This window comes from Convolutriloba macropyga, chromosome 15, assembly GCF_964194025.1.
Source record: "Convolutriloba macropyga chromosome 15, txConMacr16.3, whole genome shotgun sequence".
In the NCBI taxonomy this organism is placed as follows: domain Eukaryota; kingdom Metazoa; phylum Xenacoelomorpha; order Acoela; family Convolutidae; genus Convolutriloba; species Convolutriloba macropyga.
Genome location: NC_134482.1, coordinates 32,439,646 through 32,458,588, shown reverse-complemented (window position 1 = coordinate 32,458,588; position 18,943 = coordinate 32,439,646). Strand labels below are relative to the sequence as shown.

Genomic DNA, 18,943 nt, shown 5'->3' with positions numbered 1-18,943 from the left:
CAGGTTTTGCAAGTATTCTGTTTTGTTCCGCATTGTTTTTTGTTCCGACCCACTTTACTGGGCGAGGAATTATATACTCAAATGGGTTTTTTTGATCAGACAGTTTTGGCCGATCAATATAATCATTGTAGAGAGTTGTGAGTGGTATCATTAAACAGCCCGTACAGCGTAGAATATGGAACTAAAAAGATTTTTTCAATTTTTGCTTTTTATAGCAAGTTATCGAGGTTTAAATTTTGTGAATACCAGACGTATTTTCATTCAGATTTTCAGTATTTTTGACCTAATTTTCGTCAATTTTGCTAAAATTTGTTCAAAATGTTAACTGTAGTGTTATTGATTTTATCAAGTCAAACATTTGGCTTAAAACATATGTTCCTATATAGTTTCATGAAATATAAGTTCTTAAAAGATAATCTTTCTGCAATATTGTTGCATAAACAAATGAAACTTTGCAGGAAATGAATATAAACATATGTTTAAGAAAAAAATAAGATTTTGAAAACTTGCCAACTGATATGATCAAATTGACTTTATCTCTAAAGCTATAGGAGGGTTGCTGAATTGTTCGATCCAAAATTTTTGGCTAGAATTTCCGCTAAATTTTTCAAAAATCGATTTCGGGGTCAAATTTGGGAGCAAATTTGATTTTTTTAGCCGGCCTGCTTTAAATTTGCTGGGAGTAGATACCTTAAAACTGCGGCCATGTTCTTTTTAAGCTGACAAAGGGCTTTGTGTACACCTTTGAGAGTTCTCTGGAATTATAGTATTGCCAGTTTTTTGCGAATTTAAACTCGATAATTATAAAACATGCAATTTTATTTTTGACTATTGATCTATTTTGCAAACATTTGAACAAAATAAGTATTTTGTTAGACGCGCAGCAACATCTGGGCAGATCTTGATCTCGCCATGGACCCTGACGATAAAATTTTTTAATATTTTAATGGGGAGCGAATTCTTTTCAAAATATTTCCTTTAAGTAGATGTTTTTTATGTAAACTTTTCATCAACAAAGATTTCAAATCAGGGCTCAGCAAGTGACAGATATTTACAAAAAACAAGGCCCACGGAGATTACATTACAGTTTCAGAGTTAAGCTCCAGGTTTCAATGGCTCCGACTAATTGACTTCGAAAATTTTTTTTACGTATTTCTTGATTTTTGCTATCAATTTTTATCTTTTTGTAGCCTATTGACGCAGACAAAGGTCCAGATTTTTTAGGAGGTATAAATGAACATACACTCTTCTTTTAGTTGCTATCTAATGTCTGTTACGACTTTGAATAGATTTGTTTTAAGAAAACATCGGTTAATTTTCAACTTCGCCATTTTATCTCATTTTCTCAACTTCGGCTGCAGTCTCAGTGAAGACAGGCATTAACCAATTTCCTGTGCGTTATAGATTAATGTCTGTAACGGTTTTATGTTCAACTAATGGTCTCTTTGTTTTGATACTACGATTTTTCAATTTTTTGTGTTTGTGCATGATCGCATATTTTATGAGTTCAAATGACAAATTTTTGACTAGTCCAAATGAAGGAATAAAAACTCATAGTAGAAAAAACATACAGCGTTGGAAAAAGGCGTATCTGAATATGTCAACTGTTTTTGTTATATAGGCTATGCTTTTTGGGGTGAAATTTTTTGGACATTTTCTGTTTTTGCCTATGTTTGGATTTTTTTGTTGTTATTCGCCATATACCTAATAACAATAGGTCTCAAATGTTTCCCCAGGACGTATAACTCAACCTAGTTCAAGACTTCAAATTATAGCTGTTTGTTTCAATGACTTTAATATAAAACTTTTTCAACTGTATACCTTTTGCTTACATTTTCGTAACCATGTAACTCAATCTCACTAAATAGAGGTCTTACCAAATTTTTAGCGTTTGGATATACGATGCGACTGATTGCTTCGACCATTAACTTATTAAAAAGTTTTCGATAATTATATACTGCTCAATTTTTTAGTTTCTTCCTTTTATACGGAAGGCTTTTTGATGTTAAAATGAGGAGAGACAATATACAGTTCTTGCACGTAAAATCTTATAATTATAGTGCCTTGACCAGTGTGATCTCGTAAAACTGTTTAAAGTTTTGTCTTCTTTATATATTTGTTGTTTTTTGTGGCGTCGCGATTTAGTCTCATTATAAACAGGCCCAAATGGCTTCCTGAAGTTTTGCAACTTAATCCATTGGTTTTTGTTGAAATCTAAAGTCTTTTTTGACTTTGTTTCCAGAAACACTTTTGGGTTTTTAGCTTCGTCAATTTTTTAAATAGTTTTTGGTCGATTTATGGCTCAGCCTCTGTAAGCACAGGTCGCAACCCGTTTCCAGTGAACTATTGTTTAACCTCCTTAACAGTTTCAACTTTAAACATTTGTTTCTCGGTTTTGTTAATACGGTCGCTACAAGGTTTCAAAAAAGATTTGAGATTTTTTTATTTGTACGTTATATACCATTTTTGTTTTCTTTTTATTTTAAAACAACAATCGTAGGTCCCCTTGGCTTTGAAATTTTGCACAATCGAGCACTGGATAAAATTATGTCTCAATTGCTTCCTATGGAGATAAAAATGAACTTTTTGGGGATCTAGCCATGTATTCTTACGATAAAATAGTATTTAGATTTCAATAGGGCGCGACTTTTTATAATAAAAACGGAAATATAGTTTTTCATCTAACCTTTTTTTAATTAAAAGAAATTCAAATCTCAGCTCAATTAATGGCAGATACTATTTACAAAAAAATGTTACCAAATTTTTTGCCGTTTTGGAGTTAAGCTCATGATTTTTTGTGAATCTGAGCAATTGTTTTCGTAAAAAATTTTTTATGTACTTCTTGAATTTTGCTTTCTTTTGTTATCTTTTTTGTAGCCCAAAGACTTATTGTCCCCACTGAAGGATCGAGATTTTTTTGGCGATAAAATTGAATCTAGAGGTTTTTTCAGTATTTATTAATGTCTGCTATGAGTTTGAATACTTTGTCTTAAGATAGTATCGGTTAATTTTTGAACTTTGCCACTATTTTATCTTATTTCTCTCAACTTCGAGCTGAATCTCAGTAAATACAGGCATAAACCACTTTCTTGTGTGTAATAAATTGATGTCTGTAACGGTTTTATTCTCAACTAATTATCTCTTTGTGTTGATACTACGCGTTTTTATTTATTTTTATTTTTGGGCATAATTGTATTGATATGAGTTTATTTGTTTTCATGTCGAATTATCACATATTTGACAAATCCAACTAAAAGACAAGTGTAAGATAGATTTTATTGTTTCTGCCTATGTTTGTCTTTCTCTTCGTTGATGTACGCCATGTACTTGATAACGTTAGGTCTCAATTGCTTCCGAGGGACGTATAACTCAACCTAGCTAAAGATTTCACTTTACAGCTGTTTGTTTTAATGACTTAAAAATTTAATTTTAATTTTGTTCTTTTTGCTTTCATTTTCGTAACCATGTAACTCAATCTCACTATATAGAAGTCTCAATTATTTTTGTTGATTCAAACATTTTGTGCACTTGGTTATACGTTTTGACTGATTGCTTCGACCAATAATTTTCATTTTGTTGTCATGTCTTCTTTGTTCTTTCGAAAATTTGGTGTTAAAATGAGGAAAAAGTGGCAATTTACAGGTCTGGCAGGTAACGTCTTATAATTCTAGCGCCTTGAGCATTGTGATCTCGTAAATTTGTTTGAAGTTTTGGCTTCTTTTTATATTTGGTTATTTTGTGGGGACGTAATTTAATCTCATTATTTATAGACCCAATGCGCATCCTGAGGTATTGAAACTTAATCCATCGCTGTTAGATGAACTCTTAAGTCTGTTAAGACAATGAATAATTTTGTTTTCAAAAACATAATTGAGTTTTTGAGCTTCATTTCTTTTAAATAATTTTTGGGTCCATTTGTTGCTCAGTCTCTGTAAATATAGGTAACATCCCCTTTCCAATGAACTATAATTTAATCTCTATAACGGATTTAGCTTCATACAATTGTTTCTCGGCTTTGTTACTACTGTTACGACGAGATTTCACAAAATATTTGAGATTGTTTTTATATTTTTACATTTTATAGGAGTTTTGTTTTCTTTTTTGTTCTATAACAGTAATTGTAGGTCACATTGCCTTCAAAATTTTACACAATTGAACATTGGATAATGTCTAAATTGCTTCCTATGGAGATATAAAAGAACATTTTAGGGATTTCATCAAAATAAATTTTTTTTTTCAAAAATAGAAACGTATTTTTGATGTTCACACCTCCTTGCTCTTTTTTGTCGGCCTATTAACCAGTTGCATTGGGGACAGGTGCTTATTTTTTCTCATGAAGTGTAGGTTAAATTGTTTCGTTTAGATTTTATCTGATGCCATTTTGATTTTAATTATGATTTTAATTATTATATACATCGAGTTTTAGTCGTAAATACCTTTTGTTGTTTGATTTTTATTATTGTTCATTCTGGTAGTCTTATTATCAGCAACGTTCATCTGCGCTCTAGGATGGCATTATTGTATTCCTTTCGTTGTTTATGGAACGAGATGTATGTTTTTGAAAGTTTTCTATCTCTTCATCATTTGGTATCCAATTAAGTCAAGAATGTGGATGAGCGGGGTCGGAACCTTATGTGCGTACGCACATTACCGAGCCTCCTTGTATGCAAAAACAAGAGGAAGAAACACAAATTTTACAAGAAAAATTTAAAATTCAGTTTTTAAATTGAAGAGAGTTTTCTGACAGTTGTCATGCTATCTTTATTTAGGTCACATTAACGAACTTGGTACGACTTAGTACGGCTCCTTAGCAATCTTGATACGGCCTTTACAGCAATTTATTACTCTTGATACGGCCTTAACGCGGTAACTTAGAGATCCTAGTACACACTTATTACAAGTCCTGGAAAAATTAACATGGTGTGACGATTTTTATCTAAGACCTGTACAGTGACGTACTATGGTCTTACTAAGGTTTCCAAGTTCGGGAAACCTGGTGTGTCATTCTTGTAAGCTAATTGGTCAACAGGGCAATGGATCAGACTCGAAACCTCATATATAGACGTGTGATTTGCGGCCAGCTATAGTTTGCTTACAGCAGAAACTCACTGAGGGACTCGTGACTTTTCCCTCTGTCGCTCAAAGTTCTGAGAGAGCCAAAATAATAGTATTCAATTTTATTTCTTGAACTATATAGCTAGGGGACATTTTTGTAGTTCCAATTCTTGAAAAAGTTTAAAATAGAAAAAAAACTATTAATTTTACTTTCCGACAAGATTTGTTAATTTTTTTGGTTTGATGTTAGTGATCGCAGCCACTTTATGTAACAGGTTGACAGTATCAAAGTTTACATACCTACAGAGGCAACCACACTATCAGATCTACAATTGAGTAGAAAATCGTCCTCAACATCATCTCCGAATGTCAAATAGCCAATATTGCCCACGAGAACAAATATTCCAAAAGCCACTACAAATATCACTCCTATTACTTTGTACCAATGACGCAACAACTTGTTTTCACCCACGGAAGCGTACGTCAGAATTTGGATCTCGTGCGCACTCAACCCAAATACTAGTATGGGCACTGCTCCTGTGAAATCCAGGAAAGAAGTGTCACCATTTCTCAGATCAATTTTGGGCTAAAATATCAAAATTAGGGACTTTCTACCAGAACTCAATAAATTTGACAGCAGATTAAAATAAAATGATGCTGGAAAGATACAGTATTCAATTCAAAAAGTGTTTATAAACGTTGTTTCCACACAAAGTCATTATTTTTTGCAATTCTTTAGTTTACCTTTGCTAAGATACCACACACATTGTTCATTGCGATGCTTATGGACAATTGGAGAATCGGCAAACACGAGTTTTGTTTATTCCTTGAAGTTTTTTAAGTTGTTGCAGATCTAGAGAGTTTTCTGTTTTTTCAATAACGTCAGTCAATCAAGATTCCAGATACTGATTTATAAACCGAAGCCTAACAACATAAGATTTTTTTTTAAAGAAAATCAACTTGTGTTTTAAAAATTTCCAATTTTTGGAAATTCCAATTGTTGTTTTTTAAATAAAATGGCTCAGTTGTTTTGTATTTGCTCTGAAACTCCATAAATTGATTGAAATAAAAAGATAATTAGCTGGTCTTCCAAATTTCACTTACAAATGTATAACTAACAACTAGTGTTTGAATAAAATAAGTTTTGAAATTTTAAGCAAAATCTGTGTTAGAGTCAACATAAATTTATCTCGCTTCAACAATGATTATTTTGTTCTCCCCGAAAGCCATCGCAATAAAACTTTGACAAATTATTCCTAACTCAGACAAGTTATTTCTAAATTGACAAGTTTTTCCTAAATCGCATTTAAAAAGATCAGTTTTCACAAACGATTTTGATCGAAAAAGAGTAGATCTTTCTGAGAAATCTACAGTTTCACCTATGGGGTTGGAAATGATCTCATTTGCACTACTGGAAGACCCACTGTTACGTTACAGGCATAGACGAAAAAGAGTGTGCAAATTTTACAGGTAAGCCACTCTAAAACTGTGCTGCTAAGGCTTCTCAAAAATTGAAGTGTGAGCTGAATGTTGATTTATTGATTATGAATAGATTTCGAAATTGTCGAGAGTTTTCGGCAATAGATAATCCGAGTCTTTTAGCGCTTAATGACGGAGCTTGCCAGAGCTGAAAACTTTTTAGCCACTGAAATTTACGCATCTTATAAGATCTTACACTATTCTGACGGAATGTTTATTTAAGTTTAAATAAAATTCTTACAGTATTTTAATTAATTGCGTTAATCTTGTGGGTTATTATATGAACATTATAAGATTTACATGGATCTTGCATGGTCTTTTACAGATTTTTAAACACATTTAATGGCGCTTTAGTTTTGGGAACTCGTTCGAAAGATAAAGTAGCAGAAGTAATTTGCGTAAAGATTTCTTCCAAATATTTCAATCAAAAATAGCATCTACGGTATGAGGAAGATACAATGCATATCAATTTCAAAAAAATATGGCACTTTTCAAAGCATCCAATTAGTTGAATGTAAAATTATTTCAGCTGATGAAAATAATTGTGCAACTAGTGTTACTCTTCTGTCGATAGTTCATTTGAGAAAAAAATGTTCCAATTGGAGCTAGTATATTTTTTTAAATATACAAATTGCTTTGTACACAGGTACTGCTTTATTTATAATTTAAATGAATAAAAATGTTACTAGAAAATGAAAAGTAAATTAGGAGAAATAAAAGTAAAGTATTTTCTTCTGGTAATTACTTGCATGCCAAACATCAAAAAATCAGCCTGGCGAGCTCAATGGCCTTAAAAAATAGAAAATTTGAATAGACCATATATTATGTATTACAAACCCTGCCGGAGTCTTTTTCGCCCAGGTAAATGAGAACTGACAAAATGACGATTGAGGTAGAACTGATACAGGTAAGAATTCCAGGTATCTGCAGCATGTTGATTTTCCTAGGAATTAAGAAAGGCAGAGCCAGAGCAATACAAGCAAGTAAGCTTAGGAAGCGATACAGATCATAATTTTTGTCAAATAATTCTCCACCAATCCAAAGTTCTATCAAAGTTTGAAATTGGTCAGCGAAAAATGTAATTTGAACCAGCATGGCCACGTAACACTGTACAACGTTTCCTCCCATGTATAGATTTGATAAAAGTTGCGAATTTAGAATTCTTTCACACATCTCGTATGCAAATCGACAGTTTGCTCCGTCGGCTAATTTTGCTGAAACAGATAGAAATATGCATAATGGTTGTATTATGCATGTTGCCGCTAGCCACATTAAGAAGAAATGCAAACTGATTTTGCCAATAAAAATACTAGGGCTGGTAAATAAAATTCGAACAAAATTCCCGAGTAAAGTTGATTGCGATTTAGAGACAATACATCTGTCATACAATACATCTAACACGGTTGCGGAAAGAAGCCCCCACGGAAAAAGCCCTCTTCATTTTAGATGGGAAATAAACCCCCAAGGAAATATACCCCCACGGAAACAAACCCCCACTTTACTATTAAAGAACTGCGCATTTAGCGCCTTTGGCCATGCCTTTCGGGCGATGGCCATGCCTCAGCGGCCCGTGGGACTTGATATTAAACTATCACAACCGAACAAACTATCAGAACCAAAATCCAATTTTAAAATGGGGTTTTTTTTCGCTGGGATTTTATTTCCGTGGGGGTTATTTTCCGTGGGGGTTTATTTCCTATCTAAAGTTAAGTGGGGATTTTTTCCGTGGGGGTTTATATCCTAGACCCCATCTAACAATGTTTTGAAGCAGTGGGTAAAACTTCGCGGATTGAGATGTATATTTAGTCTGAAGGATCTTCTGTAATCGGATGTTGCAAAAGATGTATATTATCTATGTATTTGATTGCGTAAAGTTATTTGCATTCCTGTTAAGATTCCTATAGTGAGATAAAGTTATTCGTATTCCTAATAAGATTTTCTTAATCTTACATAAACTCTATATGCAGAAAGATATCGGGCAACCCTTGACAGAAAAAATGAATGTTTTGCTCTAAAAAAATGCACTTTTTCAGCCAGTTATATTTAATAAAACTAAACAACTGATTCTAGAAACTGATCGGGAAATCGAGCAAAGTCAAAAATAAATATGTCACAATTTGAAACCAACAATACAAAAAAAATCAAATTATGGTTCAAAAAAGAGGTCAAAAAAAGAGAATGCAGCAACAGTAATTGAATTAAAATATGTTCTAAAAAAATTGCAGCCTTCAAAATTTTGCTAAAATTAATTTTCTACTCTATGAGAAAATTTGTCATTCACATATGCTTTTGCTTATCAAAGCACTATAAAAACGCAACTCTCGATTCTCAGTAAAAGGTTTTCAAGTTAGAATAATGACAGAAGAGCTTATTACATTCCGTGTTTATTATATAATGTGTCGTATTTTATGAATTTATTATGATGGTGCAATTAATTTTTTCAAGGGCTCGTCAGTTCAAAATTTAAGTCGTCTAGCTTATGACACAAAATTTTTAGATTTTCAAACACTCCAGTTCTTTTGTAAAAGTTTTCTAACAAAACCACTTCGAATTATATTCAAAAACGACTCTCGAACATTAAAAAAACCAAGCATTCTTCCAATTTTCTTTTTAATTTCATAACAAAACTCCTGAAAAAAACAATATTTTCAGCATAGCCAACCATCAATTCAATTGAAATAACTTGTTGGTTTGTGTCTCAAAAAAGACTCAATATTATCTTTTGGTTGTTGATTTTTGGTTCAATTGTTATATGTGCATTGAAAAATAATTTAAAAATGCGCTGAAGGAAGGAAGGACTTGAACGCTTTCAATCACTTCCCTAATATTCGAGAATTTGTTTCATAGTGCGAAAAAATATCAGCGAGTCTTCTCTTCTGTGCCGCTTAGCTTTCAACCAATTTGGATGTACAATATACTTAACTGATTGCTTTATTGATTATAAAATGCAAAACCGTCCACAAAATTGAAACATAATTGGCACAATACGTACAAAAAAGAGTGGCAAATGTTCAAATCTTATTTTTTATTTTCACATGAAACTCTGTTCAGTTACCCCAGGCGAAGCTGGACAAAATCTTGCAAGATTCGTGCAAATGACGATTATCTTGCAAAATCTTGCAAAAGATGGTGATGTTCCTATTTATATGTGTTAGCCTTAGCGCTTTGGGTTTTTTTCTTGAAGGCTACAGAGCAGGTCCAATCCTATACTCTAGTCTTCAAAGAAGCTAAATATGCCCATGCAGCAGCTTCCGACGGCTCTTGGTAGGTTATCTTATACGACTATTGCACTTTGGAGGGTTATCTTGCGAGGCTCTTACAAGAGAGACGGATATCTTCAAAGAATCTTGCAAGAAAACAATTATTTTGCAAGATATTGCAATATAAGACGTTTATCCTGCAAGATCTTTCAAGACATCTTGCGAGAATCTTACAAGAAAAGCGTCGGTTTATAGTTTGTAACTAGGGTATATTTACGGTCTAAACGATTATGAGTGGCAATTGGAGAGTGGGTGCAGAACTATTAAGAACTATTAAACAGAAGCGGAAGCTTTTAGAAAAACATAATGAAGTACATGAAATGGCATAAAAATGTGCTAACTTCGGAAAACTAAACACTAATATCATGTTTTTCAAAGAAAAAACAAGGATTTTAATTTTTTACGCGCATTCAACTAGATGGAACACAGGAAACCAAAAATTAAAAAATTGATGAACTAGAAACTGTATTGAATGAAAATCATAAAAAGTGCTTTGCTGGAGATTTTCAGAGACTCAACTTCGACAATTATAGCACAATTCTTAACACTGTGCGGTGCCTTGTTTCAGTAAAAACCAAACCGTTTCAGTAAAAGCATGCAGACACTCTATTATTCAAACAAAAAATTATTCAAACAAACTAATCGTTTTCTGTTAGCTCTTAATTGGGTATATAACGTTCTTAACTAATAAAAGAATGAATGCTGTAATTTTCACCATCGAGATTCAATGTCAATTGAATGTAATTTTTTCCCGCAGAGCAACAACAGATTCTGATTGTTTAAAATTTGATCAGTTTTCTAAACAATTGTTAATAGTTTGTAAAAAAACACAAACATCAAATTGATTTTTTCTTTGACCGAGAATTTATTACTTGACAATAAATTATCGTAAATATGATTTTTGAAAACGAAAAGAATTCTAAATAGTATTGCATTAGTTTTCTTTATGTAAAATAATTTTCTATTTTGTAAATCACAAAGCGACTATGAAGCAAATTTACTGGGGAAAAATTGTTTTAGAGAAAATTGGGCTTAATTTTTTGTGCAATCATGTTTAATATTGCATAAATTTTGTTAAAATATTCGAAACAGAGTTGGAAAAATTCTGAAAAAAATAGTCATTGTTTTTTCACAATTCCAAACATTTCGGCTATTACATTGGTAGCAAAAAATTCAGATGTTGTCAGCATTGGTCACTAATAAAGAGCCTTAGTTGAAAGAAATTGTTTTTTTTTCTTGGCTTCTTTTTGTGCAGAAAATTGTTACTGAAATCAACTAATTTTCACTTAATTCTCTTCGTTGATTAGTTGATTCCTGTGATTGCGGGATGCTTTGTTATTTTTTCTCTCGTCAATCGCAAAATAATTTGAACGTTGGACAGCTGAAAACACATATAGTAATTGGGAAAAAAGTATTTGAAAAAACTCAAAATGCAAAAATCGTCAAAACGTCATTCTTTAATACTCTACTGCAAAGTGGCAGTATAAAAATCTCTTTTTGACGTTTGAGACTGAAAAGTCAGCAAAGTTTATGAATTTTGCTGTCCACAATACGGTTAAAATGGCCATAAAGCTGATTTCTTTTAAATCTTAAACATGTAAATTCCGATAACAACAAGGTTAAAGTTACATGTTTTCATATTTAAAATCAAACATACTGCATCTTTCTTTTGAATAACTAAATATAATATTAAAAAATTAAGGTTTAGTTTCTAGTTTTCGTGAATTATTTTTTCAAAATAAACTTTCAAAGCCTGCAATTTTTTTGTCCAATCGAAATCGTTTGTGTCTTTTTTGCATCCCTTCTTTTAATTTTTTTTTTGATTTTTCTTGTTTTAGAACTCTTGGAAGTTTGTTCTTTTTACGAACAAAGTTTCTTATAATTGAGTTTTGACTCCGCTTTGATTTACATTTTGTTGTGAGAGAAAAACCATGTGTACGATTATTTACTTTAATTTCAACGTCTCCGATTATTCTGAAATTGTTTTGGTCTTGAAAGTTTTTCTGTTGGACAATATGGAAAGGTCTTTCTAAATAAGTTTTTGCGATTTGAAGTTCTGCAGGAAGTATATTATTTTCAAGAAGTAGTTTATGAGCACTGTCATATTTGGCTCGAAAAAAAGCAAACTTTTATTCTCCATCTAATTTTGTTTGTTTATTCTGCCAGTTGAGTAGGATGGCAAAGTTTGAAAAAATTTTGCACTAAATTCTTAATGCCACAAAACAAATGATCTAAAGAGATTTTTTCGAGACTTTAAAGGTATTTGATTGCGTACCATTTAAATTGATCTGATAGTTCAAGCCCTTTTACTGATATTACAATAACACCTAAGTATCCGCGTTCCTGCGTTGGTATAAATGAAAGACTTTTAAAGTCAACAAAATAGAGAGTTGAAGAATTTTCATAATTGAAAACCAATATTTCTGTTTTACCTTCAGTTAGAGTTAACTTGTTTTGTTTCATATTTTGTTCAATTTCCATCAATATTTTCTTAGCCTCTGCATCTAAACACTTTTCATTTTTTTCATGACCAAAAATTGCTGTGTCATTCGCAAATTGTAAAACATTCGAATTTTTCCCTATTTCCTCACCAAATTTATTTATATAAAGAATGAATACTAGTGGTCCCAGTACTCTACCTTGTGGAAAACCGTAATTTATAGTTATGCAGTCGGACTCAACTATTCCATTTAACACAATGTTTCCTGTTGATTTGAAACGATTTCAACAAGAGTCTTGCGTTTTCTCTCAAACGCATTTTCAATTTTTGGAAAGAAAATGTCCAGGAATATTAAGTTAAAAGTTTTCGATAATCCAAAAAGATTGTGACAAATTATCCTTTTCTTCAACGTAATGATTTATTTTCTCTGTCACGGCAGTTATTGTATTAAGACACATTTTTTTTGGAAACCAAATTGATTTGCTCCAGGAGAACTCTTTCAAAAATTGTTCCTAATGTTGGAGTAAAAGAAATTGGTCGATAGTTTTCAGGGTTTTGTCTGTCGCCTTTCTTATAGAAAAGGGTGACATAGGTTTTTTTCTCAAAATATCAAGGAATGTGTTTGTGTCTATACACTCGTTAAAAGAAAACTAAAAATGAGTTCCAATGGATAACTTACACTCTTTCAATGACCAGGGTTGTATAAACCCTGGTCCAGCTGATTTATGAGTTGGTATTTTGTCAATAATTTTGTATAGTTCTTTTCTGGTGACCGGCCTCAAACTGAATTCATTTCCCTTAAAATTAAAAGAAGGCATCTTGAGAACAATAATTTCGCCGTCGTCAAGTCCTATACGAGCCGAACAATTATTCAAACTGTTATCAATGCTTTGTTCAACTGATGTTACGTTATGGCCCTCCTTCATCTTTGCAATTTTTTCTTTCTGTTTAGTTGAGTTGATTTTGTTTTTGATAAACTTCCATTGTTCTTTTGAAGTTGGGAGGTTCTCGAAACTTTGTTTTGTATAATCGTCAGATGTTTTATGTAGTTTTCTAACTACATCGTTTCTCAGTACTTTGTAACTGTTAAGTGCTCTCGATTAAGATTTTTTTTGCAATCATTGAACACAAGATGCTTTTCATTAATGAGACTACGCAGTTCTTTAGATAACCATTTTTGTGCTTTTTTTTCGTTTCACTTCTATATTTTTCAAAGGTGCAAGACTATTCATAACATTTACAAAAAATTCGATTTGCTCCAATGTTTTTGTACATTTGTGACCAGTCTTGCAAAGCAAAATCACTGTTAAACTTACTTTTTTATATCTTATTTTATCTCGCATTAAATATTCCGTCTCTTGCTGTTTACCTTTTAATTTCATTATTGATTGATATACAATAGTGAAATGATCATTTTCAAGTATTGGTTCTCTTATATCTGTTTCGAAAGTTTAATTTTTAGAGTTACGGCAGTGGTCAATTGAAGAAAACTTCCCTCCATGGTGTTCAAGTACTGAAGCTCGTTATCTACAATCAAGTTTTTTAGTATTTTTTTTTCAGTTTCTTTGATTATATTTATGTTGTAATATCCAAACAAGATTTGATTGTCAGTGCTAGAATAAACATTGGAGATTACTGATATCGTTTCATCAAGACCGAGTGTTGAAAGTTTTTACGTTTGAACAACACACTACATTAATGAGCAGTTTTTTTTCAGAGATTCAGTTAATTCTGTCTATATTGATTCAAAGAAACTCCGGTTGATGGTGATCAGGTCATTTCTTGTTTTGGTTGAAAACTTCTTCTCTATCCATTAGTAATTAGTAATTAGTAATTTTTTCTCAGTTTCTTGATTACATTTATGTTTTAATCTCCAAACAAGAATTTATTGTCAGTTAGCAATGCTTTTTAAACTGATGTTACGTCATAGCCTTCCTACAGCTTTGCAATATTTTCTGTTTGTTTAGTTGAGTTGATTTTGTTTTTGATAAACTTCCATTTTTCTTTTGAATTTAGGAGATTCTCGAAAAATTGTTTTGTATAATCGTCAGATGCTTTACCTAACTTTCTAGCTACATCGTTTCTCAGTACCTTTAACAGTTAAGTGCTCTCGATCAAGATCTTTTTTCCATTCATTGAACACAAGATGCTTTTCAATATTGAGACTACACAGTTCTTTTGATAACCATTTTTGTGCTCTTTTATTTCGTTCACTTCTATATTTCTCAAAGGTGCGTGACTATTTAATACATTGATGAAAAATTCCCTTAGCTCCAATGTCTTTGTACAATAACAGTCCGGCAAAGCAAAATCACGGTTAAACTTACTTTTTGTGTATCTTCTTTTATCATGCATTAAATATTCCGTCTTTTCCTGTTTACCTTTTAATTTCAATACTGATAGATATACAATAGTGAAATGATCATTTTCAAGTATTGGTTCTCTTATATTTGTTTCGAAAGTTTCATTTTTTGAGATAGGGCAGTGGTCAATTAAAGAAAATTTTCCTCCATAGTGTTCAAGTACTGAAGCCCGTTATCTACAATCAAGTTTTTTAATATTTTTCTCTCAGTTTCTTTGATTATATTTATGTTGTAATATCCAAACAAGATTTGATTGTCAGTGCTAGAATAAACATTGGAGATTACTGATATCGTTTCATCAAGACCGAGTGTTGAAAGTTTTTACGTTTGAACAACACACTACATTAATGAGCAGTTTTTTTCAGAGATTCAGTTAATTCTGTCTATATTGATTCAAAGAAACTCCGGTTGATGGTGATCAGGTCATTTCTTGTTTTGATTGAAAACTTCTTCTCTATCCATATGCCTACTCCTCTACTGTTTCCACTTCAGTTAAGGGTAATCTCGGCTGAATAAACTGATGACTATTGCATAGAAAAGAATCTGGAATATCATTGTTCTCTTTTATCCATGTTTCGGTAGCAGCTAGGAAAGACTACTGGTCAAGAGTTGTCAAAAAAATTGAAAACTTTTTGTATTTATTATTCAGGCTTCTACAATTCATGTACCAGAACTTGAGATCATCTTCTGTTCTGTTCTTTGCTTTGTAGTACTGGTCTATTGTTTTCATTCTTTTCTATTTGTGCTGGGCCAGGGTTTATTTCAATATCTCCACTTTCATGCAGAAAAATCACCGTGACGGATATTAAATTCGTAATATTGGTGAAACTGAACCCTAGTGAAAACAAATTGTTTAAATAAATCTGACAAAAATTAGGTTTTATATTTTTGATAGGATTTCAGTGACTTTTCAAAAAGGCAAATCCCCCCTTTACACTCAAAAGTTTTCATTAAAATTACAACAAAAATAACATTTTCTTCAAAAGAAACATTTAACATTTCTATTAAAGAATTAAGAACTAAGTCACCCAAATATATCAGTATTCATTGGGACTATTGAATTTATGCTATCTTTTTCTGAATGCTAAAATATTTGCATTTTGCTATTTGGGGCGCATTTCTCCTAACGATATGTTAGTTGATGAACAATTGTAGCCAATATTTTTTATATGTTTTAACCTAAATGAAACGGTTTTTGAACTCCATACAAATTCGGGTGCACACCATCTTGTCTTATATCGTTTAACTCACGACCATTATTGAGTACGTATACATTGGACAACTGGAACTTGCCTCTAATTTGATCGGCAATGCTGTTGATTTCTTGGTTATAGGCATCAATTTCTTTGTTGTTAGAGTCCCGTCCGTATAATCCATTTTTAACATGGAGAATTTGGCATATAGAAACCATATGAGGCTTGAACTTACTTAAGCGCTTATTGACTAAGTCACCCATTTGCTCAGCTGCCTTTTTTCCATCAGTACCTTGCTCAATAGCCCTATGTCTCAAATGAAAAACAAGCCTTCAGGTTTTGCTCCAGCCGAATAAGAATTCATAATGTCGTTAACATTGCCTATGGTTGCCGAAGGATATGAGTGTATTGCAATTTCCCTACTTATATCACTCTGCTAACAAATTTATAAGTGCTGTCTCATATGACAACACGACGTTTAGTAAATCGTAGTACAAACTTCGGAAAAAGATTGTCTGTTGTTGGCATAAACTTGTTTGGTTTCTTGGTATTTGTTGCCATCAATAATTTTTGTCAACATTTTCTCATTTTGTCCTCAAATAAAAACAATTTCTGACATTGCTTGGTCAAATAGGGATTTGCTGTTGTCTAGAGTTGAGATTTCTAAAATAGCCTTTATTTTGGCAAGAAGTTGTAATCAACTAGTCAACAGTCATGTTTCATCCTTTAAAGTAAACTAATACCACTTTGATAACTGAAAGTTAGTTTTTTTAACATTTTACCAAAAAACGACAAAAATTTGCTTAAATTCGATTGAATTCACTTTCTAAAAATATATTGATCGGCCAAATTTGACTTTTCGGTTGAACATATAGTTCCTTCTTCCTCATTCCCCTCCACTGACCTCCCCACACTCCAAATGTTTTGTGGCCAAAAACACTCAACTTCCTTCGCTCGAAGACCGAAGATCTCGTTAAAGCTTAAAAGTGCACTTCTAAAACCTACCCTATCAATTTTAACAGATGCTGATACACCATACATACCTAATACAGCCATGCTGGTCCCATTTCCAATTGCCACACAAGTGAGTAGAATGAGATAAGGCAGAACTCCTCCACTGATTTTGACAACATATGGCAGAGAGAGAATAGACGCTCCAAACATCGTGTTCAACACAATCAGACCTCCACCCATATACGAGAGATCTAGGATCAGAAGAGAGCCATTATTTTCTAGATATGTGCGCTTCCCGTAAAATTATATTTAGCTACATCAGAGCTATATATTTGCCGAGATTGCTTTTTGTAATAGTAATTGAAACTATTTTCTGAAGTACTGTAATTTTACAATTTTTGTACTAAACAATTTCAAGTTTTGAAAGTTTTTTAATCAAGCCGATTCAATTGACAGATAGCTTTTTTCGCGCATTCAATGCATTTATATGTCGATTCATTCTGTGAGATTTCTTTTATATATATGCATCGAAAATTTTCGACTATTTGGCAGAACTCTTCAAACTATGTTTTGTCCTTCGAGATTTTTCTCGGATGTATATCGAAATTCGACGGCTATGTGGCTGAATTCTTCAGAATATGAATTTTTCTGGGAGATTTTTCTCACATACTTTTCGATTTAATGCGTCTATGATCGATGAATCAATTAGAATATGAATAGAAATTTCTACATTTATGAATCGAAATATAAGGTCTTATGATTCGAAATAGAGTTCTTTTGTTCGAAACTGCGGGTTCTATGAATCGAATTAGAGCGATACCGTCCAAATTCGAAATAACGCAAATATTGTTTGAGTTTGTGCGACAAAAAGTACAATCCAGACCATGGAATCATTGTCTGGGGCGGTACCCCCCCCCCCCCCCCAGACGCTAATTTTCCATTCATATTTCCACCACTTCACCCCGGGTACTAAGAATACATTATGACATATGTCAAATAGTTGTATCAAATAGAAATGAGATCTGACATAAATGCTATTTCACGAATCATTGTTAGACCTCTTTCAATACCCCCTTTATTTATCAAAAACCATTCCTTATCAAATTCAATTTTGCGAACAGAAGGACGTATTGAAATTGCTGAGAACAAGTGAAAAGTTCACAAGCAAGCATTTTCATAAAAGTGTGATAATTTAAGAGTATGAAATATCTGGTGAAGACCCATGAACACAGAACGTAAAAAATTTAGAGGTTTGCGGTTAAGTTAACATAATTGTTAAAAAATGGTATTGTGTACCACATTCTCCCCCTCTGCTTAATTTTCCCTTTATCGTTGTATTATGTAATAAAATTATTATAGTTAGCGATGAGAAGATAATATAGTTAGCAATATGTACTGGTTAAAATAACAAGAACGAAAGTGTTTTATTCAGTTTTAGAAGCTGTCCGAGCAGCCATTTTTGACTTGCATTACTAGCTGCACGAACTTGCGGCTAAAATGTCTGTTCGCAGGGCTGCTGCTATTTGTTGTGAAATCTTTTCAATTTCAAGATGTCTCAGCGGAGTTGGATATTGCTTCTCAATTGTGAGTGTCCCTTTTATGAGTGTATATTTCCTTGTTACTGGTTTCATGTGCTTTGATTGTTGCATGATCGCTGCGTCTTTCTTTTTTTGCTTCTTCTTGGGAACTATGCTTATTAACTATATGGACAGGATACTATTAAGCCTTTGGTTTTGCCAGGGAATTCATTGCGTCGTGTATTACTATGGCAACTTTTGTCCTGTTGCCCACCTATTTCTGCTATTGTTTGCGTACTTCCCTGGACTGAAATGTTTTTGATGTCGGGTTTAATGCTGGTTTATCCCGTATTACCCCCTGAATTTTGGAGCCCGCGGGACGTTTGAGTTTATCGAAATTACACAACTCATGTTGTCATTCGGTACCCGGTGTTTTATTTATTCAGCCATCTAAAATGCAGCGCATTTCTAAAGCATGTCTTGCTATTTCAATTTATTCCTTCTCATTCACTTTTCTGGTTTGGTATTTTTGTTTGCAAACCACATAAGTTTTACGGGTGTGTCTTTTTCAATTTGGATTTCTGATCCTAACTACGTTTCAAACCGGCGTTTTCATCTTAATTGTGATCTCTTGTTCTTTTATTTCCATTCTGATGCTACGACTTCGTATATGCCTTGTATT

At 32.6% G+C, this 18,943-nt stretch overlaps 1 protein-coding gene across 1 annotated transcript in view; it reads right to left on the bottom strand.

Annotated features, from left to right (window-relative positions):
• Nucleotides 1–18,943, bottom strand: part of LOC142354156 (solute carrier family 38 member 8-like) — a 67,963-nt gene that overhangs the window by 39,681 nt on the left and 9,339 nt on the right. The window contains exons 2-4 of the mRNA XM_075406420.1: nucleotides 16,834–16,995; nucleotides 7,372–7,748; nucleotides 5,356–5,641 (exon numbers count right to left, since the gene is read on the bottom strand). Of these exons, the coding sequence (XP_075262535.1) occupies nucleotides 5,356–5,641; nucleotides 7,372–7,748; nucleotides 16,834–16,995 (825 nt within the window). The remainder of the gene's footprint in view (nucleotides 1–5,355; nucleotides 5,642–7,371; nucleotides 7,749–16,833; nucleotides 16,996–18,943) is intronic.